The sequence below is a fragment of the Balaenoptera acutorostrata genome, chromosome X (assembly GCF_949987535.1).
Source record: "Balaenoptera acutorostrata chromosome X, mBalAcu1.1, whole genome shotgun sequence".
Lineage (NCBI taxonomy): Eukaryota > Metazoa > Chordata > Mammalia > Artiodactyla > Balaenopteridae > Balaenoptera > Balaenoptera acutorostrata.
The window spans coordinates 132159416-132180069 of NC_080085.1; the positions used below are offsets into that span (position 1 = coordinate 132159416).

Sequence of the window (20654 nt, forward strand, 5' to 3'; positions counted from 1 at the left end):
GGAGGAAGGGAGGAAGAAGTTTGGTCACACCTGCTAAAATGCTGGCTCTGCTGGCAATGACCTTTCCACCTTGACCCATGGTGGGATCTCCTCGCAGTGCCTCGGCCTTTGTCTCTCCATCTACTGGGATCCCGTCCCCACAGCACTGGGTTATCCGCACTTGACAGATGAGTGGCCTGAGTTTAGATCCATGAGGTGGCTGTGTTGGAGCTCATGGCCAAGGCTGTCCTTCAAGGAGGGAAACCCACCTACCACAGGCATTGCAGTCAGAGCCAGGGGTACAAGAGGTGGGGTAGCAGGAAGGAGACACCTTCATTTTAATTTTCTCTTTACACTACTATCTCCCTCCCCTCCCCCCACACCCCTGAGACACAAAAATCTCGGGGTCTCTACTTCTTCCAGGTCTGGGGGAACAAAGGTTTGTACAGCACCAGCTCTTGCCTGGTAGAGACCGTAATAAAGACTTTTTCTCCTTGTGTTGAAGGTTCCTGAAAAGCACTAGAACCGGCTCCATTCCCACTGCCAAGGCAAGCTGACTCTCCAGCTAGTCGTGCCAACGGTCCCAAGGTGGACGGATGTGTTCTAGGGCTGGAACACAAGGTGTTAATTGAGAGGATTTTGGTCAGCTAACCATTCCCTGCTGTATATTGACTGGAACAATCTTCCACATGTTAATTTTCACAATAATCACCATCTTACGACTTTTGTTACTATCTGAGCAATGTTTTAAAGTATTTGATTGCCAGGCAAAACCCATAGGATGTTTAACATCCTTGAAGAGAAAAACTAAATTTTGTATTGTACCAAAGTATTAAGGTTCTGATCTTTTTAAAAAAATATTTATTTTATTTATTTGGTAACTATTTATTTGGTTGCACCGGGTCTTAGTTGCAGCAGGCAGGCTCCTTAGTTGTGGCATGCAGGTGGGATCTAGATCGAAACCGGGCCCCCTGCATTGGGAGTGCAGAGTCTTAACCACTGCACCACCAGGGAAGTCCCCTTAAGGTTCTTATCTTAAATAAAACATTAATAGCTCAGTGAATAATCGTCTCCTTGGACCTGACTGTTGAGAAATGTATTCATGTTGATATTACTTTTCCTTACAATTTTTGATGTTGCTGGGATTACAAGTTATAGAATATACTGCTTAGAATCCATTCCCCATTCTCAAAGGAGAAACTGTCTTCTTGTTCTTGACTTGGAATCGGTGGCTTCCAAGCCCACTCTTCCCAGCAAGACTCCCCTCAAGGCCCCAGATCTCCCCTAACAGGTCCTCTGCTGACTCAGAACCCCCGCTGGGCCGCACTGTCCAGGTTAGGACCTCGCGGGCTAGGTACTGGCTGGGGGAACATCCATGAATGAATTGCACTCGGGGCCCTTGCACAAGTCTCCTCCCTCTCTGGGTCCCCAATTCCTCCTCTATGTGACGGGGTGGTGCCGAGGGCCTCTCAGCTCTGATGGTCAAGGGCTCGCTTGGTTTCTGGTGGTCTGGGACGGGTCTGCCTGCAGTGGGGCTGGACTTGGGCTCCAGGTGGGCTTGTGCGCAGGCAAGTCAGACTCCTGGTGCCATCCATGGTGGGACCTCATAGCGGGGCAACTGGGGGAGAGGGAAGTAAAAGGCAGAGGGCCAGGGCAGGTGCCGGGGGAGGGGCTGTTCCTAGAGGAGAAGGCAAACTTAGAATTCCTTGACCTCATAAGGAAACATCTTGGGTCTGTATGGGGAGGGGTGGCATGGGGAGGACAGCCTCTGGGACAGGGGCCAGCACTGCAGAAGGCTTGGAGAGGTACTGGGGAATCTGATCTTGCCAAAACTCCAAATTCCATGAGGCCAACTCTGAGCGGCCCAGAGCCCAAACGCCATCTCCCTCCCTGCCCTGAGATAAGCAGCAAGACCCTGCCCTGCCCAGGGCTCTGCCCCCTCGTACTGCCATGCATGTCTGGGGCCCTCATATTTTGGGAGACAGAGCAGGCCTCATCCTTACTCTAAAACCCAGCCTACAGCAACTTTTCTGAGGGTCTTTGTGTGTGGTCAAACCAGGGCCCTATCTTCTCTCCACCCCACGAACAAACCTCCATGCAGAACTGGTCTGTGACCCTCACCAGCTGGGCCAGCCTTCCTGCCTTGTCTTCCCCCAGGTACCAGCCGTCATCTATGAGAACCTCCTCCCCAGGCTCCCAGTTCCGGGAGAAGCACTTAAGTGCCCCCACACTCCATCAGCTGCCTTCGTTTAGAACGTGACTGTCATCTCCTTCCCAATTTCCACAGGGCAGCTCTTTACTGACCAAGCCCCTCACCAACTCCTAGTAACAGTCCCGGCTCCCCAGCAGGCCTTGGCAGCCTTCCGTGGTTTGCCCCCTTCGGTCCCCTGGCCCCCTGTCCTGGGGGCCCGCTCTGCACTACCACGGCCCCGAAGCCCACCGAGACCCAGGTGCTCAGAGCCCACCAAGTCTTACTGGAACCCCGGAGCAGGTCCCTCTGAGTCTGGAAGCCCCCACCCCCGCCCCCCGCCGCTGCCCGGCCGCTGGTCACACTGGGCTCAGGGGCCATTCCGACAGGAGCGGAAGCCCCTCCCGCCCCAGGTGGACAGCGGGTGGGTGAGGCGGGCACTCGCTGTCTCTGCATGCATCACACGGCGCCCTGTGCCAGTGCGCATCGGCACGCCCGGGCCCCTTCCAAGGCTGCTGGCTCCTGGAGTGCCGGTGGCCTCCTGGCCCAGTGCCCCATTTCCTCCCGGGTGGAGCGGGGAGGGAGGGAGGCGGTGGGGACCGGCGGGGCGCAGGTGCGCAGGCCAGGCCCTGCAGAGCGGGAAGGCGGGCTGCGGCAGGGTGTCTGGGAGTCTGGGGGGGCGGACTAGGGTCCGGGTCCGGACCCGTGCTCTCCAAGGTCTCGCCGTTCAGATCGGGGCCCTTCCCGCTGCTGCTGCTGCCGGGGCGGCCGGCTGGGGCGCGTCCAGGGAACCCCAAGCGCCGGAGCTCAGCGGAGGGTGGACGGCAGAGGGGGCTGCGGGGACCGAGCGGAGTCCATGAGACTCAGGGAGGGCGAGCCCCGGCCAGCGCGCGACCCCGCCCCACTTCTATGTCCTGGCCGGTTTCTGCCGGTTCCACGGCCACAGGCCCCGCCCCTCTTCATTTCGGGCCCGAACAGGCCAGCTGGTGACGTCTTGGCTCGCCGACCCCGCCCCGCTCCCAGGTCCTGGCGGGTCTAAGCTCGTCCCCCTCAAGCGCAGGCCCCGCCCCTCGTTCCCGTCTAGCCCAAACACGCCAGCGTGTGACGTCTCTGGGCTCGCAGGCCCCGCCCCCTCCCGGACGCACAGCCCCGCCCTCTCCCACGGCCCGACCGGTCCGCGGCTCTTCGGCTCTAGCGCACCCTACATCCCTCTTTCGCCTCTAGCCAATCCCGTCAGCCCTGTGACGTATGGGCTCGCCAGCCCCGCCCCCGCCCGTTCCCAGGGCCCGACCGCTCTGCGCCGGGGGCTCCCCGCATCCTGGCTCCGCCCCGCGCAGCGCGCGCGGCCCGCAGGGACCGCGGTTGGACGCGAACGTGACGCAGGCGTGACGCGGGCGTAGCCGCTCCCGAGGCGTTCGCGCTGCCCCTGCCGCGCTCTGAGGCAGTCGTAGCTCGGCCCGTATCGCCAGGCCCGGGCCACCCCCAGGCCTCTGCCGCCCGCTGCCCGCCATGGACGACTACGCGGTCCTGTCGGACGCCGAGCTGGCTGCCGTGCTGCGCCAGTACAACATCCCGCACGGGCCCGTCGTGGGTACGCGGCGGCGGCGGGCCCCCTCCCCGCGCTTCGCCCCGCGCCCCCTTCCTTAACCCCTCTCCGCGCCTCCCCCGGTCTCGCGGCCTGCGCCCTGACCGCCCTGTGCCCCATGTCTGGCCAGGTTCCACTCGCAAGCTCTACGAAAAGAAAATCTTCGAGTATGAGACCCAGAGGCGGAGGCTCTCGCCCCCGAACTCGTCCACATCCTCTTTCTCCTATCGGTTCTCGGGTGAGGCCCCCGCCCCACGGCTCCACCTGGCCGCCCTCGGGGACAGGGTTTGGGAGGAAGGGGTCGCGATGGTGTGGCAGGGGCGCTGGCCGGGAGGGGCACAGGGGAAAGGGGAGGTGAGCCTTGGAGGCAAATGGCCCTGGCCCCTCCCCCATTCAGACTTAGATTCAGCGTCCGTGGACTCGGATATGTACGATCTGCCCAAGAAAGAGGACGCCTTACTTTACCAGAGCAAGGGTAAGGCAGGGGTGGGGTGGGCACCCTGACACCTTCATTCCAGTGTCAGGGAGAACCTGAGATCTCAACCCCCGCCGTCCTACAGTAGTCCTGGAGGGGAGAAACCGAGTCACAGGCCCCAAAATGGGATTCAGATTAGGGCCATCTGGCCAGGTGGGGACACCGTTGCTCCCTCTGCTACCGCTGCCCCCCCTTCCCAAGGCTATAATGATGACTACTATGAGGAGAGTTACTTGACCACCAGGACTTACGGGGAGCCTGAGTCTGTGGGCACATCCAAGGGCTTCCGCCAGCCCTCGGCTTCACTCTCAGATGCTGACACCTTTCACCACCAGGTGAGCTGGCTGTCGGGCACCCTGTACTTGGGTACAACCTGAGGGGGTGATTGCGGGGTTTGGATAAATCAAGGGGGCCACTGGGTGCAAATGGGGGCTCCCAGAGCCTCCCGGGAGAGGTGGGGTCAGCAGACACCTGCCAGGTCAGTGCCTTTTTTGGGGGGGGGGCTGTCAGAACTGTTTGACTAGAGTGCCTGGTACATGCCCTGCACCCTTGCCTGGGATCTAGGTTTGAACTCTTTCTGAGAATCCTGGGGCAGAAAGTAGGGTGTAGGCAGCTGGGACAGTCACTTAGCAAGTGGCAAGGCCCCACAGACATAAGGCCGGGAACCAAGAAGGGTGCTGGAGGGTGGCAAGGCCCAGGCCTTGAAGCAGTGTTCAGAATAGTCTGGGCAGGGAAGTTTGGACTGAGGGGTATGACGGGGCCACGCTGACCCTGCCAGCCAGTATTCTTACCCTGATTCACTTCTATAGGTTCGCGAAGACAATCTTTTCTCTTCTGAAGAGGAGGGCAAGGATAGGTGAGTAGTAGGGAGGGCCAGGGACTGGGGCTGATTCTGGGCTCAGGCCTTCCTGGCCTATCTGCTCTCCTCTTTGCTTTAGGGAACGCCCCGTGTATGGCCGGGACAGTGCCTACCAGAGCATCGCACACTACCGTCCTGTTTCCAACGTCTCCAGAAGCTCCCTGGGCCTGTCCTATTACCCCACCTCCTCCACCTCTGCCGTGTCCTCATCTTCATCTCCTCCTCCTTCGTGGCTCACCCGCCGTGCCATCCGGCCAGAAAAGCAGGCCCCTGGGGCTGGTCTGGGCCAGGATCGCCAGGTCCCACTCTGGGGCCAGATGCTCCTGTTCCTGGTCTTTGCTGCCTTCCTGCTTTTTGTTTACTACTCCATGCAGGCCGAGGATAGCAACCCCTTCTGGGCGGGGCCCTGAGGGTCTGGCTTGGTGGCTTGGGGCCAGCTGCTCTTGGAAGTCCTGGCTGACTGCCTTAGCAGTGTTTTCTGGGGGAGGGGGGTTGGGGCTTTTCTGTGTGTTCTAGCTTGGGGGTACTGGGACAGGGGCAATGTTTGCTTCCCCTGCCTTGTCCTGCCAGGGAGGCAGCAGGCCTGGGCCCTCTGCAGCATGGTGGGCCTGGGCAGGTGTTCCTCTGGAGCCTCCTGGCCCTACTTGCCTCTGACCCTTAGGGCCTAGGAGGGCAAGACCCTTCTCGTGGAGAGGAGAACATGGTTGTCGTCATTGCATGCCTCCTGTTCATTGTCACCTCATTGGGGGGGATTAACCAAAGGCCACCCTGACTTTGTTTTCGTGGACAATAAAAAGACTTTATTTTTAACGTGTGGGCTCTTCCCTTTAATGTGTGGGGGGGGGTTGGGCTGCCCCCTGCTAAGGCCCTCCAGGCCTTGGGTCTCCAGAATTGCCATCTGGCTTTGTTGGTGGTTCTTTTCTTCCTTTGCGCTTGGGGTAGGGATCACATGCTACCCATGGACATATTTGTGCTTTGCTTTTGGGGTCCGCTCCCTGACTCGTTACCCAAAGCTCTTGTAACTACTCATAAAAATAACTGTCACACGGAGAACCCACTTGGAAATGCAGGTGAGGCTGCTTGCACGATGTCAGTTATGGGTGTTTAACTTTCCAGCAGACGCCAGTCTTGGTGTTCAAGGGTAGGGGGATGAAGAGGAAACGAGGCGTCTGCTTGGTGGGCCATTTCTGCTGGAAAGCTGATTGTTTAATGCTACAGGGGAAGGCTCCCAGTACTCTGCAATGCTCCATCACCTTTCGGTAAACCAGTTCCTCACCTGGCTATATTCTTTCTTATTGCCAGGTTTTCTGCTGTGGGTATTTCATAATTTTCAAAGAAGGAAACCAAGGGTAGACTGCCACAAGAGGCTGTGCGTCCTGGCTCTGCACTGCCAGTAGAGGGCAGTAAAGCATGGAGAGGCTGGCTCCGTGTAAACAAGTGGGAATCAGGCACCACAAGGGCTACCTCATTGGGTGGGGCCCTAGCATCAGTCCCTCTCACCTCTGACCGGCTCCTTGCTACAGGTGGCAGGACTTGGCAGGGCCTGGCCTCTCACCTGCATGTACACTATGAGATCCTGAGCCTTTGGGGGCTCTTGGCTGTCTATGGCTGCATGGTGAGCTTTGGTCAGGGCTGGGGCTGGAACCATCCTACCAAAGCTCCTGGACATTTCTTTCTGATGCATCCTAGTCTCCCCACTTTTTTTTCTAGGGGGGCGGGTGTTTTCTTAAAAATAACACATACTTTTTTGTGCATTTAAAAAAGAATGATGGGACTTCCCTGGTGGTCCACTGGTAAAGAGTCCACCTTCTGGGACTTCCCTGGTGGCGCAGTGGTTAAGAATCCGCCTGCCAATGCAGGGACATGGGTTCGATCCCTGGTCCAGGAAGATCCCACATGCCGCAGAGCAACTAAGCCCATGCGCCACAACTACTGAGCCTGCGCTCTAGAGCCCACGAGCCACAGCTACTGAGCCGGTGAGCCTAGAGCCCATGCTCCACAACAAGAGAAGCCACTGCAATGAGAAGCCCGCGCACCGCAACAAAAGAGTAGCTCCCGCTCTCTGCAACTAGAGAAAGCCCACGTGCAGCAACGAAGACCCAACACAGCCAAAAATAAATAAATTTATTTTAAAAAAAAAGAAGAATCCACCTTCCAATGAAGGGGACACGGGTTCGATCCCTGCTGGGGGAACTAAGATCCCACATGCCGTGGGGCAACTAAGCCCACGTACCACAGCTACTGAGCTTATGCACCTCAACGAGACAGCCCACGCGCCCTGGAGCCCACGCCACAACTAGAGAGAGAAAAACCCACACGCCGCAATGAAGAGCCCGAGCGTCACAATGAAAGATCTTCTGTACCGCAACTAAGACCTGATGCAGCCAAAAAATATATATATTTTAAAAATATTTTAAAATATATACAAAAAAGAATGAAAGAAATTGCTTCTAATTTTCTCACCCCTCCCACAGCCTCAGCCTCCTTTGTTTGTTGCAAGCCCCTCCCACCTGGCTCCCCCAGCACCCAGCCAACTGTGGCATGGACTCCCCAGGTCTCCAGCTTCTGCCCCTTGCCATCCCAGTGCAAGAGCTGAGATGAGACTTGGTTGCTTCATGGTGGGTGGTGGGCATGGGCAGGGGGTGCTGCCTCCTCATCGGTGACAATAAGGCCTGATGGTCAGATCAGTGAGCCTGAATGGGGGTGGGGGTGCAGAAGAGGTAGTCACGTTGCCAGTGCACCACAACTCCAGGGCGGCATGGTGAGACATCTTGCTTCAGCAACGGATCCCAAATCAAGTATGTTGAGAAGAGGGACCGAGCCTGTGAATACAGCTCCCCCACAGGCTCACACTACCTGGGACTGCTGTTCAGCTGGAGCCCCACCAGGTCTGGGCAGAGAGGCAAGAGGAGCCTAGGGACGTGGTAAGGTTGACATGCTGATACTCTGTGGAGTAGCTGGGGCGGAGAGAAGGGACAGCATGGGAGCAAGGGGAGCTGGGCTTGGGCCCTCCCAAGGAAGGGGAGAGAGATGGCATGGCCTCTGGGTGGAATGGTCCTCTCCAGGCCTCAGGTCCTTGATCTGTTCCAGGAAAGAGGGGGAGGCTAGGTGTGCTTGGCAACCACTGTGGTGTCTGATAGAAGAGAGGAAAGAGTCCCCACCCAGGTGACATAGTCTCCCTGTTCTCATTCATTTATTCCCCAAGGGCAACCACATCCATTGATCACCATGCACCAGAGGGAGGGTTGCTGCGGGCTCCTGAGTGGCTTCAAGCTTCCTGCCCCAGGGCTCTTAGACACCCCCCTCACAAAGAGTTCTAGCTCCCAAGGGCTCTGGACCGCCCCCAGCACTCCCCTTCAGGCGTGGCCCCACTTCCCAGGGCTCTGAGACTACCTCCAGCAAGAGCTCTGAGGGGCCCAGCTGCCTGAAAGTCCCCCGAGGGCTCTGGAGTTCCATCACAGGGCAACTGAGGATTTCCATTCCCCAGGGCTTAGGCCATCCTCCCTTCCCCCACCAAGGGCTCCAGTGGTGCTGGGAACACAGCAGGGGGGAGCAGCTGCCCAAGGTTAAGGGGACAGTGCCTCCCCTGCTGTGTAGGTGCCAGCAGAACGGAGGGGGGAGGGAATGGTGGTGGTGGTGGTCCTGCCAGGCAGGGAGGAGCCTGGATGACGCAATGGAGCTGGTTGCAATGGAGCTGGATGCGTGGCTGCTACCAGAGGTCTGAGCCGCATCCCTGGTGGAGCACAGAAGGGAGGGCCCTGTGGGTGGGGCAGGGGGTGGAGCCAGGAATCCTAGCTCAGGATCCCACCCTTGACCTCCACCCCCCTGTCAGGTCCAGGGTAAGCAGCAGACAGTGTTGGGCAGACCTAGGTCCACCCCTACCTTGACCCCCACCCTGTGCTGGAGCTGGCTGCTTGAGCTAGAGAGGGTGGCTACTGGGCGGGTCCCCACACTGAAGAGGACAGTCCATCCAAGAGAACAGTCCAAGCGGTGCACAGCCTGTGGATCCACAAGGATGAACCACCCCAGGCCCCGAGGGTCTAAAGGACAGGAAAGTGCCACTGTTACTACCCCGGGGGCTGGCCAGTTGCCCTAGGTTCAGGGTGGCCATCGCTGGAGACTCTGAAAAAAGTCAGGTCCCGCCCCCTGGCCCACCAGTTCTCAGGCCATGCCTGCTGCCTGGGGGGTGAGGGGGGCAGGCACACTCTGGAGGCTTCTGGAAGCTGCTCAGCTGGAGAAGTCCAGCCCCAGTGGGGGGGATAGAGGTGGTCCCCCCCAGGCACCGCCTTCTCCCCTCGGCCCACCAGGCACCCCTCCCGCCGACTCACCCAGAGCCTCCTGCCTGCTCCCCGTACCAGTCGGCCAGGAGGAGACAGTCCTGTCTCCCGTCCTTTCCGAACCCCGCCTGCTGGACGGGCCCCCATGGGAGAATGGCCCCAGAGCCAGGCTGAGCTTAAACAGGAGGCTCCGTCCCCGCCCCGGACTCCACATCACACCCAGGCAGCCATGAGGCACGCTAGGCGGCAGCGGGGGAAAAGATGCCACCCTGGATGGGGGGAAACAGGACCCTGACGACAGCCCTGAGGACAGAGGCCACGGGACAGACCAGGCCTGAGCCTGAGGCCTGCCCGGGCAGGGGTCAGGAGGGAGCGAGACTGGGGCACCATCCCTGCCAGGGCTTCTGGGGCGGGGGGGACAGGCAGATGGCACCAGGAAAAGGACCACCGAGACCCCATCCTGCTGGGGGCAAACGGCTTGGGACCTGGCCCCACTGAGCAAATCCCCCAGAGGACACCGCGGCCGCTAGGAGACAGGGAAGTGCGAGGCCTGGGCCTCAGCCAGGTTCACACGCAGGGTGTCCAGCCCGGGCCACCCACCCAGAGCCAGCAGGGGTGGTGGCCCAGCTCCAACAGGCCCCACGCCCATGCCCGAGCCCCGCTCACCAGCAGGTGCCAGGAGCAGAGACGAGGTCCCAGCCACACGCCTTCCCCCAGGCTGGCCCCATCTCACCTACTAAGTCTGGGGAGGGGGTGGCTGGTCGCCCCAGTTGGCAGCAGCCCCGCATCCTGCAGGTCCTGTCTGGCCTGAGTCCAGGCAGGGCAGGGGGATGGTGGAGCTGACCACCCACACCCCACGGCCAGCCTCCACCCCTGCTCTGGCCACACCTCTGCACCCGACCCTCCCTGCTGCCCGCTCCCCCAGGAGGATGGGAGGGACCCGGCTGAGGAAAGGGGAGCACCGGCCCCTCAGGATGGGACTGCCACCCACCCGACAGTGAGGGAGCCCCAGCACTTCAACAAGGGAGACATTCGTCTGGAGACCCTTGGGATTCCCATGCAGGCCCCCAGCACGGGCGGCCTCACCCAACTCCAGGGCACAGGGCCACGGTGCTCCAGGGCAGCCACCTCCACACCCCCCAGGAACCCCGATGAAGCCAGTGATGGGAGTGTGTGTGTGTGTGTGTGTGTGTGTCTGGAAGGTCCCCACAAGCCCAGCGAGGCCCCAGGCAGGGGAGCAGGACTGAGGACAGCGCTAAACAATGGGCGGGGCTGGGGGACTGCCCTTGGGTCGGGGCACCTACTGAGGACGGGCCAGGTACAGACGCCCGTGCTCAGCGGGGGGGGGGGGGGGGGAGAGGCACCCAGGTCCTCGGGCGGGCGGAGAGGGTGAGGGCCAAGGATGAGCACTGCAGGGGGGTAGCGGCTGGGTGGGCACAGGGCCTGGCTGCTGCCCTGATTATGCCCATCCACAGAGCGGGCTGCTAGGAAGAGCTCCCCCGGGCAAGGGAGGACCCGCGCCCACGCAGTGCCCTGGGCCCCCGTGGGCAGGCCACCTCAGAGGGAAGACTGCAGGGAAGCCGGGCCCGCCTTGTCGTTCCTTCTGCCCAGAGCTGAGGGACTGGAAGGTGGCTCTACTTAGGGGGACCGTCAGATGGCCCAGGAGTGTGGGGCTTCAGCGGGCCCGAGCATCTCCCGGAGCCCCAGGACCCTGCGGCCCCCCATCCCGGCCGGAGGGTGTCCCTGGCAGCCACCACCACAGCCAGGAGGCCGGGCCCAGCAAGCACGGCCTCGGCCTCGGCCTCTGCTCATGGGACGGAGACAGAGAGCCCGGCTCTCCTGACACCCACGGTCCTGGGGTTCAAGAAGTGCATGGCGGCCTTGGACGGGGCCGGGGAGCTGTCGCCAAGGGCCCCGGCATTGCCCAGCAGCGAGAGCCAACAGGAAAGGCACTCACCGCCCACAGAACCTGCGTGACAAATTCAGAGCCACCAAGCGTGTCATCAGGGAGTCACGTCTGAGTCCCAGCCAAGAAGGATGCGGCGGGCACCTCTCCCTTGGCCACAGTGGGAGCTCCTTCCTGGGACCAAAGGGACACTCGGCTGCCACCCCGGGCTGGCGCCTGCCACTGCTGAGCCATCACAACCCAGCCCGGGGCTACCTGGCGTGGTCACTGAGGACAAGGGGCTCGCCAGCCTGCACCCTCACAATGGGGCCCACCCCTCTCTGCTCCCTGCCCCTACCCACTTCCCAGCTGCACGGTGGGAGGCTGGTGGGGTGGGGAGGGGAGCGGGGAGAGGAGGGCCTGCACCTATGGGCACAGAGAGGCCATCCCAGCCTCAGGCAAGGTAGCTGCCCCCGCCCCCACCCCACTGGGAAGGAGAGGGGGTGGGGACCTTGGAGGTCGGAGAGCACTGGGGCCCAGGCCTGGGTGCGCACTTGCATGGCCCTGGCAGTGGATGGGCTGCTGTGATGAGAAAGCGCTTCCGGCCCCCGCGCCCACGGCAGCGCAACTAGCCAGGACTCCCACCAGAGCTGCAAACTCCTGGGCAGGGGGCACGCACCGCTGGCTTTGTGGGCCACGCTGGGGTCCAGTCACATGTTCTTTCTTTCCTCTGGCTCTTTTTTTTTTAACTTTTGTTTTTAAAATTTTATTTATTTTTGGCTGAGGTGGGTCTTCGTCGCTGCGGGCGGGCTTTCTCTAGTTGCGGTGCGCGGGCTTCTCATTGCGGTGGCTTCTCTCGTTGCGGACGGAGCACGGGCTCTAGGTGCGCGGGCTCCAGTAGTTCAGGCTCGCAGGCTCAGCAGTTGTGGCTTGCAGGCTCAGTAGTTGTGGCTCGCGGGCTCAGTAGTTGTGGCTCGCGGGCTCTAGAGCGCAGGCTCAGTAGCTGTGGCGCACGGGCATTGTTGCTCCGCGGCATGTGGGATCTTCCTGGACCAGGGCTCAAACCCGTGTCCCCGGCCTTGGCAGGCGGATTCTTAACCACTGCGCCACCAGGGAAGTCCCTCTTTCTCTGGCTTTTTGTGTGTTTTGTCTGCGACCGTTGAAAGGTGAAAAGCCACTCTCTGCCCTTACAAACACAGGCCTTGCCTGTCTCAGTCCCGGGCTGGAACCTGCCACCCCCGCTCAGACAAAGGACGCATTCCCAAGGGGCCTGTGCGGACCAGGAGTCCCGCACCCAGATTCAGGAGCGAGGACACTCCTTGGAGCCTTCTCATCCGCCATGAACGCGAACAAGCTACGCCCTAGCAGGTACCGTCCCTTCCTCCGCTGTTCCTGGGTTGACCCGTGTGAGCCATAAAAATACAGCAGAGGTGAGGGGGTGTCACTTCGAGCTGAAGTTCTTAGAGAAACACTGCGGCCTTGATCTCGGGGCTGCTCTGTCCTAGGTCGTGGGCTCTGGCGAAGCCCCGCCCTGAGCCGCCCTAGGGAGAGGTCCGGGGGGAGGGGGAGGCCCGAGGCCCCGCCACAGCCACGCAGGCCATCTTGGAAGCAGAGCTGCCCCCGCCCATCCCCACACCCTAGGCAGACCAGGGGGCTGTGGCCCCAGCGGAGGCCTCGACTGAAGCCTGTGATGGACCCCAAGCCAGAAGCCCCCAGCCAAGCCTTCTAGAATCCTGTCCTTCACACACGCAGGAGAGTACGACGGTTGGCTGCGTTAAGGTGCTACGATTGGGGTAATCTGTTATGCAGCAACGGGTAACTAATACACGATGATTTTAAATGGAGAAGACCACTCCAAGTCAGTCTGAAGCAAACAAACCGACGAGAAGCCCCAGGAGCCATTAGGAGAAGCCCGGAAAGTCTGATGATACAAACACTAAAATCGTATGCCTGGCCAAACACAAACCCCAAACCACAAAGTCAAGACACAAGTGACAAAGCGGGGCAAAAAAATAGTAGCAAGACGCGACTCAGGGCTCATATCGTTAACGCATAGAGAGCCTGAACCAGTCAACAAGGAAAGCCCAACGACGCAAAGGAAAAGGGGGTGCAGGAGGGGGCCGCGGAAAATGCAAGCCAAAGGCTACCCCCCCATCTGATCCCACAGCCAGAACGTGCTCGGGTGTTGGGGTCCCAGAGCTGCTGGTTCCGGGCACACATGGGGTCTGGTGACCGGCACTGCATTTGCTCTGCGGCTCCAACTAGAAGGCGGGCCATCCTGGAGCCGAACAAAGAGCAGCCACCGCAAGGACTGGCCAGAACGGTGGGTGGTGGCGCTGGGCGTTGAGCAGGTCTGGGCAGCGTCACCCAGGAGCTGGGAGACCCTCTTGGTGAGGAACGTTTGGCAGGAAAGGCGGCGGCGGCGGCGGCTGGAGAGGGCTGGCCACGCCCACAGACCAGACAACTGTCAGGGCAGTTCCCGGGCAGACAACCCCCTTTCTGGCCTCCACGCTCCCCCAAATCCACACTCTTGGTCTCAGGGCCCGTGTTCCTTTCCCATCTCTGAGCTAGGCGGTCAGGTCTTTTTCCTCTGCCTCATCAGAGAGTTCTTCCCATCCCCACGCCCAGGCCTCCGCCCCTCCCTCCTAAGTGTCCAGATGTTATCAGCCCCAGTCCGGGAACTGCTGAGCACGTGTACGAACCTGACACCTGATCCTGCCGGGGCGGGTGGGGGGGGGGAAGGGGGAGCGGGGCGCTGTGGACCACATCCTCAGGCAGGGAAGGGTGAAGGCTGCTCAACGGGAAGCCCCAGATCTCGCGAGAGCCAGCACCCTCCTGGCGCTTCCCAGGCCCGTGGGGACCCTGCAGAGGAGCCAGTGTGGGGTAGGGCAGGGGGCACACACCGAGGAGTCTCAGGCCTCTAGAGCAGTGCTTCTCACAGCGGGGTCCCTGGGCCAGCAGCAGCATCACCCAGGATTGCTGGACTAGCAAATTCGCAGGCCCCGCCCCAGGTGTGCAAGATCAGAGCCTCTGGGGTGGGGCCCTGCAACCCAGGTTTGAACGCGCCCTCCAGGTGTTCTTACGCGCCTCTCAGCGTGAGAACCACCACCGGGATGGACGGTTCCTGATCGCACCCTCTTCTAGAGAAGCCATGAGCTTTCTCTCTCTGCGGGGCTCACCTTGACTTCCCAGGTGAGAGGCAGGCAGGCAGGCACTGATGGCCGATGGCTGCAACCACAGGTTGTCCTGGAGAACAGGCGTGCTTGGGCAGGACTCCTTCCCAGCAGGCCACACCTGTCAAGTGACATGGGGAAGACTTTGTTACTTCGTGCCGTCCCCCCCTCCCGCAGCATGGACAGACACCCCTGGCAGACACCAAGTTTCCGGGCACGGCCGCAGCTCTGCCCACCTCTCCCTGGATACCACGTGTGTGTGGAGCGGGGAGGATCCGTGCTTCACAGGGAACCGTCCGAATCACACTCAGGGGCGCTGGAACACAGTGGGCCAGGCAAGGGGTGGGGTGGCGGGAGGGTGGAAGCTCTCAGGAGCGCGGAGCCAAGGCCGCCCTTAGAGGCCAGGACTGGGGCGGGGGGGCCGCAGACGGAGTGACCGTGCCCTTTGCCATCCCGGTGGGGTCGCCGCCCTCCTTTCCCCCCTCACCAGGCCCCTGGGGACCCCCAATACACTGTCCCTGGCCTTCTCGAGCGCCAGACGCCCTCAGGACAGTGCGGGGAATCCTGCCGGGAGCGGCGGGAGGGGCGCCCGACGGAGCCCCCGAGGTCTCCAGGGGCCTGGACTCGGTGGAGGCGTCTCCTCGGCCTCTCCCCGGGAGAGGGCGTAGGCTCCCGGGGACTCGGGGAACGGGGACTCTGGCCAGGCCCAGGAACCAGAGGGGCGGGGGGCGGAGTCCGGGAAAGGTGGGCGGTGACCACAAGGCCGGGGCGTCGTCCCGGCGCGTCGAGCCCCGCCCTGACCGCCCCCGCGCCGGCCTCCTCACGTCCCTTCAGCGCGCCCACCGGAAGCCGCGGAGCACCGCCTTCCTGCCCACCCCTTCCGGCTGGCTTCGCCAATGACCAAGCTCGACTCGTGACGAGACCCGCCCCCAGAAAGCCCGGCCCCTCTGGTGTGACGGGCACCTCCGTTGCCCAATCAAAAGAAGCCCCCTTGCGCGCTCCTCTCGGCTCTGCCCCCGCGCGGTTTTTCCGCGGCCGCCGGCTGGGCCGGCTGCGGCCTCTAGGTGTCCCCACCAGGAGAGCGGGGACTGTCCGTGCAGAGTCGCGCGAGTGGTCCGATGTGTACACTCTAAGCCCTGCTTGTGTGCTTTTGGTGTGAACTTGTATTCTGAAGGAATTAAGTTCACAGGAAGTTACACGGAAACGTCCAAGAGGCCGGAGCACCTCCCGCAGTTCCCCCAGCGTCAGCCTGTTGCACAGCTAGTGGGACCGCACACCAGGAAAGGGCATTGGTGCCAGCGGAGAGCTGCTCCGGGTTTTATCCCCGTTTGTGTGTGTGTGTGTGTGTGTGTGTGTGTGTGTGTGTGTGCGTGTGTGTGGACTCAGGTGACCACCACTGCCATCAATATCCAGCCCGTCCCCTCACAAGGACCCCTCCTGTAGACCTTTCATAGCCACAGCCCCCTCCCTCCTCCTCCTCCCAACCCATGGCAACCGGATTCTATTCTCAGCTCTGTAATTTTGTCATTTGAAGACATTACATAAGGACTTCCCTGGCGGTCCAGTGGTTAGGAGTCCCCGCTCTCACTGCCAAGGGCGGGGGTTCCATCCCTGCTCCGGGCCGGAGCTAGGATCCCGCGAGCCACCAGGGCTTTTTTTCACTCACACACTGCTCTTGAGATCCATCATCCATCGGAATGGTTGCAGGTATCAATAGTTAGTTGTTCCTTTGTATTGCTAGCTGTCGTCCTCGGTGTGGATCAGCCACAGTTTGTTCGGGCCTTCACCCACTGAGGGACATGTTGCCGATTCCCACTTTTAGGCTTCTACAAATAAATCTGCTATGAACGTTCGTGTACAGGTTTTCCTGTGGTCAGAAGTTTCCATTTCTTTGGCATGCCTGCCCAACAGTGCAACTGCTGGGTTCTAAGGAGGTGGAAGTTTAGCCTTGGAAGAAACTGCCAATTTGCATTCCACGGTGGCTGGACCATTTTACACGTTAGCAACCCGCATATTTTTAAAGCACATAACTGAAAATTTTTACAAAACATTATCTTAAGCAAGACTGTTAACAGTTCTGTTTCTCACTTCTAACCATGTTCTTGTATGCAATCACCAACATAGTTACTCACACAGTTTTAAAAAACACAAACCCTGTACATTCAATTGTGATTTTCTTTTAACTAGCAATAATATAGCTTCGAAATTCTTCCATGTCAGTACAGAAACATCTAGCTCATTTCTTCTCTGGCCACGCGGTATTTGATAGAGTACACGTCCTATAATTTACATAACAAATCCCCAACTGATGAACTTTTACCTTTTCCCTTCTTCTTCTTTGTCTTCTCCTTTTTCTTTGTTTTTGCTACCTGCTCTGAACATGTGTCAGTGTCACCCTAGAATAATTACGTCTAAGTGGACCTGCCAGGTCAAAACCTATGGGCATTTACAGTTTCAATGGACACTACATAATTGCCTCCCCAAAAGACCCTGCTTGTCATACACTAGGGCTGTTAGTCCTTTGTTCCATATGTTGTAAATATTTTCCCTCAGTCTGTCTCTTGTCTTGAAAGACTAGGCTAGTTGGTTTCGGCTGTCAAGAGGCTATACAATTTTATATGACCAAATTTATTAAACTCTCAGTTGATGATTTCTGGGTTTTGTATCTTGGGCACAAAGGCCTCCTCCCACGTGTGAGGAGAGTGATGCGACTGCCGGGGGCGGGGCGGGGGGGATTTCTGAGTCCCCACAGCAAATTCCTCGTTGACCCTGGCTGGCGGGTCGGCCTGCTGGCCAATCACTGTGTGTGTGTGTGTGTGTGTGTGTGCGCGCGCGCGCGCGCGCGCACACGCGCGCGGGGGGGGGGCAGATTGGGGGGAGGTGGTGTTTGTCACATGACCCCACGCTATGTAGACCGGGGCTGGGGGCTGTGCCTCTCAGACACCCAGCCCCTGCCCTCCAGGGGTGCCAGTCCAGTTGCGGAGAAGACAAGCAAATGTGTAACGAGAAGAGTTTAGCTATATTATTTAAATGCATAGGTGGCCCGCAGGGGAGCGAGGGAGATCCATGGGGGAAACCACAAGTGGAATCAGTGGGGTGGCTGGGGCCGAGGCTGGGGCTGGGAGAGGAGCTGCGGGCGGGCTTTCCGAGGGGCTCAGAGTTAATGGGCCGCAGAAGGTGAGCGAGCAGAACTGAGAATCCGCCTGAAACCAGCGCTCTTGAAAGGTCACCTGCACAGTGAAAAGGAAGGACAGGGCTGTAAGAAGAAGTGGGTCCATCCCAGCATGGGTCTGAGTGAGCAGGAGAGGAGCACCCTGGCCCCATCATCCACAAGCTGGGGCTGCCTCCCCTCCCCACTGCCGCAGACAGAGGCGCTTCAGAGAACCGCAGGCTGAGAGGGAGAGGATGCCCACCGCCCCCCATCGTGGTAGTACTGCTGGGCTCCCCGAAGAGCAGTCGCTCCCTGGACGGGGACACCTCACCCCTGGCTTCCCCCTCGGGACTCCCAGAGGCCCAGCCGAAGATGGGTCTGCCATCTCAAATTGAAGACACCGCCCACCCTCATGGAACATCGGAAGACTGGCCCTGTCAACGTCCCGTCCCCAGGGCATCCCGGTCAGAGGCCAGATAATATAGTTTTCGGTGAGGGCTGCGAGTGTCTGCTCCGTGCCTGGACTCGTCCATCCCACCCTCGCGGTGGCCCTAGGAAGTTGGGAGCGTGTCCTCCCCATTCTCCAGATGAGCAATGAGGACAGCACGACACAGAAGGGTTGAGTAGCTTGTTCTGAATCACTAGCTAGCAGGTGGCCAAGGCGAGGTGTGGATCAAGGACACTGGCCTCCAACCCTGACCTCCTTTTGCGGGCCAGGCGCTGCATCTGGATCGCTCCCTCGCAGGGAGGCTCCTGGGCCGTGGCGCGTGTGGTACATCAGCTTGCCCTGAAGGCGTCGGAGGTGAGTCCTGGTGACTATCCCCGCCCCGGCCTTGGGCCAGCCCATAAAGGAAGGAGGGTGAGAAAGAGAAACGCCTTCTACTCTTGTGCTTAATCAGGGGGACCTTTGAAACACAGACTGACATTACCTTTGGATTCTCCTGAGATCAGAGAGCAGTTCTCATGGGTATTTACAAATCGTCTGCATTATTGTGACAGAAGGCTACTCCAACTCCCCAAGTCTTCAACAGCCTCCGAGACACAAAACAAAGATACCAAGGAAGGAATCACAAAGATAAGACTAATTTTAAAAGCCCAGGCCGATTTGAAAGAGAACTTTAGAAGTTAAAAACAAAGCCACAGTCATTGAAATAAAAATCTCAACAGATGAATCAAACCACAGATCGGATGCCACCGAAGAAGGAACCAGTGACCTGGAAGATAGGTGGTGCCTCGGAAATCCCCTCCTGCCCCTCCTGCCCCTCCTGCCCCGTTGCCCCTCTTAGCCGGTGCTGTTGCTCTCTCCTTCCCTGAGAGACTGCAGCAGCCCCTCCTCAGAGATCCAGCCTCTGTTCTTCAAGGCCCCTCATCCTGGCTTCTAGGCTGCAGATGACATTAACCCCCTCCCTTTTTCCCAGGCTCTGGGGGTGGGGGGCAGCTTCTTCCTGTACTATCTCTGTTCATCCAGCCCTCCGATCCCCGAGTAACCAAGTGGGGCTCGAGGCACCCATGACCTGCGGGGGCCTCACCATTCATCAAGCTCTCCCCTGTGGTTGACTGGGATGAAGGGCCAAGTGCAGCAAGTGCCCAGGGGAGCCGGACCGGCTGCTGCCCTGAACTGTCGTGGAGGGGACGCTGGGGAATCAAGGCTGTGCTGTGGGCTGACTCCAGAGTGTCCCCGGGAGGGCACAGAGAAAAAACTGACAAGGTCAGATTCCTTACCTCTCAGCTCAAGGCACAGTATGACAGCCAGAGCACTTCCATGGCAGCCCTAAAAATTCTCTTCTTCCTGTACCTGCAGGGCTGAGGGTGCTGGAAATCAAACACTACAAACACAAACAAAACCTGCATCATTGTGCAGAATCCCAAGGTCACCTGAATTCCCAGCCTCTCCATGTTTCTCGTGTGAAAGGTACGGCACTGGGTGGAGGAGTGGGACCTGAAACCTAGAATCGGGACATCTGGTTGCCCACGGTGGGGGTTGACAGTCGGGAAGCCCGCAGTCCCCTTGAGCCTCCCTTGCGGGTGGAAGTAGCCTGCCCTCCCGTGTCTGGCAGGCTGGTGTTCTCTCCCTTGGGGACTGTGTCATCACCTCACCTGGCGCAGATGCCTTGCAAGGGGACACCCACTGTCCTCCACACCCTCTGCCACCACACCCTGTTGCCATTAGACCCGTAACTGGGGCCCAATCACAGCATGATCCAGGGGGACAGACCAAAGCCTGACCCTAGAGGAAACAGCTCATACGTCAATAAATATTTTCCATAAGGATATAAAAAACATATTTTCCGGACTTCACCGATACCTACCAACTGAACTGTATTTGAACATTTGTGGTAGTAGGTTCTCAGGGTGTGCGACTCAGTAGGGGAAGTGGGCCACTCGATGGGGTGGATTAACTGATAGTGTATTTACTAGAGGTTCCAGATTAAAAGTATTAGGACAGGGACTTCCCTGGTGGCACAGTGGTTAAGAATCTGCCTGCCTAGGGACTTCCCTGGTGGCGCAGTGGTTAAGAATCCGCCTGCCAATGCAGGGGACACGGGTTCGAGCCCTGGTTTGGGAAGATCCCACAGGCCGCGGAGCAACTAAGCCCGTGTGCCACAACTACTGAGCCTACGCTCTAGGGCCCGCGAGCCACAACTACTGAGCCCGTAGGCCACAACTACTGAAGCCCGTGCACCTAGAGCCCGTGCTCCACAACAAGAGAAGCCACCGCAATGAGAGGCCCGCGCACCGCAACGAAGAGCAGCCCCCGCTCGCCGTAACTAGAGAAAGCCCGCACGCGGCTACGAAGACCCAATGCAGCCAAAAATAAATAAATAAATAAATTTAAAAATAAAAAAAGTATTAGGACATGCAGCTGGTGTGTAGTCTAGCACTCGCATGCTTGGCTTGGACCTACTACTGACCTGCATTTCATGGGTTTTGATGCCAGAAATGCCCTGACAGGAGGTGCAGGACAGAATCCATAAGCTTAGGGAGAGAGGAATTTGAGAGTAGATTCATCATATCCAGCCTGAACACTCCACCCCCCAACTGTGTTCCAGGGATAGGTCCAGAAGCAGCTCTTTTCAGCAAG

General features: G+C 59.4%; 2 protein-coding genes across 4 annotated transcripts; one reads left to right on the top strand and one right to left on the bottom strand.

The window, feature by feature from the left end:
• Positions 1 to 3483: 3483 nt before the first annotated feature.
• EMD (emerin) lies at positions 3484 to 5896 on the top strand. 3 transcript variants are annotated; one of them, XM_057538021.1, is made up of 6 exons: positions 3494 to 3758; positions 3883 to 3990; positions 4150 to 4227; positions 4429 to 4562; positions 5037 to 5083; positions 5130 to 5896. In XM_057538021.1, the coding sequence occupies exons 1-6, from the start codon at positions 3677 to 3679 to the stop codon at positions 5494 to 5496; spliced, it is 816 nt and encodes a 271-aa protein (XP_057394004.1). In that variant the 5' UTR covers positions 3494 to 3676; the 3' UTR covers positions 5497 to 5896. The 3 variants fall into 3 exon arrangements, with proteins under 3 accessions (XP_057394006.1, XP_057394004.1, XP_057394005.1); XM_057538022.1 differs by having other exon boundaries at positions 3504 to 3758; positions 5166 to 5896; XM_057538023.1 differs by lacking the exon at positions 4150 to 4227 and having other exon boundaries at positions 3484 to 3758.
• A 5030-nt stretch (positions 5897 to 10926) lies between these two features.
• On the bottom strand, positions 10927 to 15910 carry LOC103000302 (uncharacterized). Its single transcript, XM_057537723.1, has 5 exons — positions 15848 to 15910; positions 14909 to 15681; positions 14428 to 14542; positions 13951 to 14110; positions 10927 to 13687 (listed from the first exon to the last, which is right to left on the bottom strand). The coding sequence occupies exons 1-5, from the start codon at positions 15908 to 15910 to the stop codon at positions 13392 to 13394; spliced, it is 1407 nt and encodes a 468-aa protein (XP_057393706.1). The 3' UTR covers positions 10927 to 13391.
• Between the last annotated feature and the right edge of the window lie 4744 nt (positions 15911 to 20654).

What these genes read in the sequence shown, in the direction of transcription:
- EMD (XM_057538021.1), top strand. Translation starts at nt 3,677, where the DNA reads ATGGACGACTACGCGGTCCTGTCGGACGCCGAGCTGGCTGCCGTGCTG. An exon ending in CCCGCACGGGCCCGTCGTGG is followed by an intron (nt 3,759 to 3,882) that starts GTACGCGGCGGC and finishes ATGTCTGGCCAG; the next exon opens with GTTCCACTCGCAAGCTCTAC. An exon ending in CTGACACCTTTCACCACCAG is followed by an intron (nt 4,563 to 5,036) that starts GTGAGCTGGCTG and finishes TCACTTCTATAG; the next exon opens with GTTCGCGAAGACAATCTTTT.
- LOC103000302 (XM_057537723.1), bottom strand. Translation starts at nt 15,910, where the DNA reads ATGGGTTGGGAGGAGGAGGAGGGAGGGGGCTGTGGCTATGAAAGGTCT. An exon ending in TGGGGGTCCCCAGGGGCCTG is followed by an intron (nt 14,543 to 14,908) that starts GTGAGGGGGGAA and finishes GTCACTTGACAG; the next exon opens with GTGTGGCCTGCTGGGAAGGA. An exon ending in CTCTCACCTGGGAAGTCAAG is followed by an intron (nt 14,111 to 14,427) that starts GTGAGCCCCGCA and finishes GCTCCTCTGCAG; the next exon opens with GGTCCCCACGGGCCTGGGAA.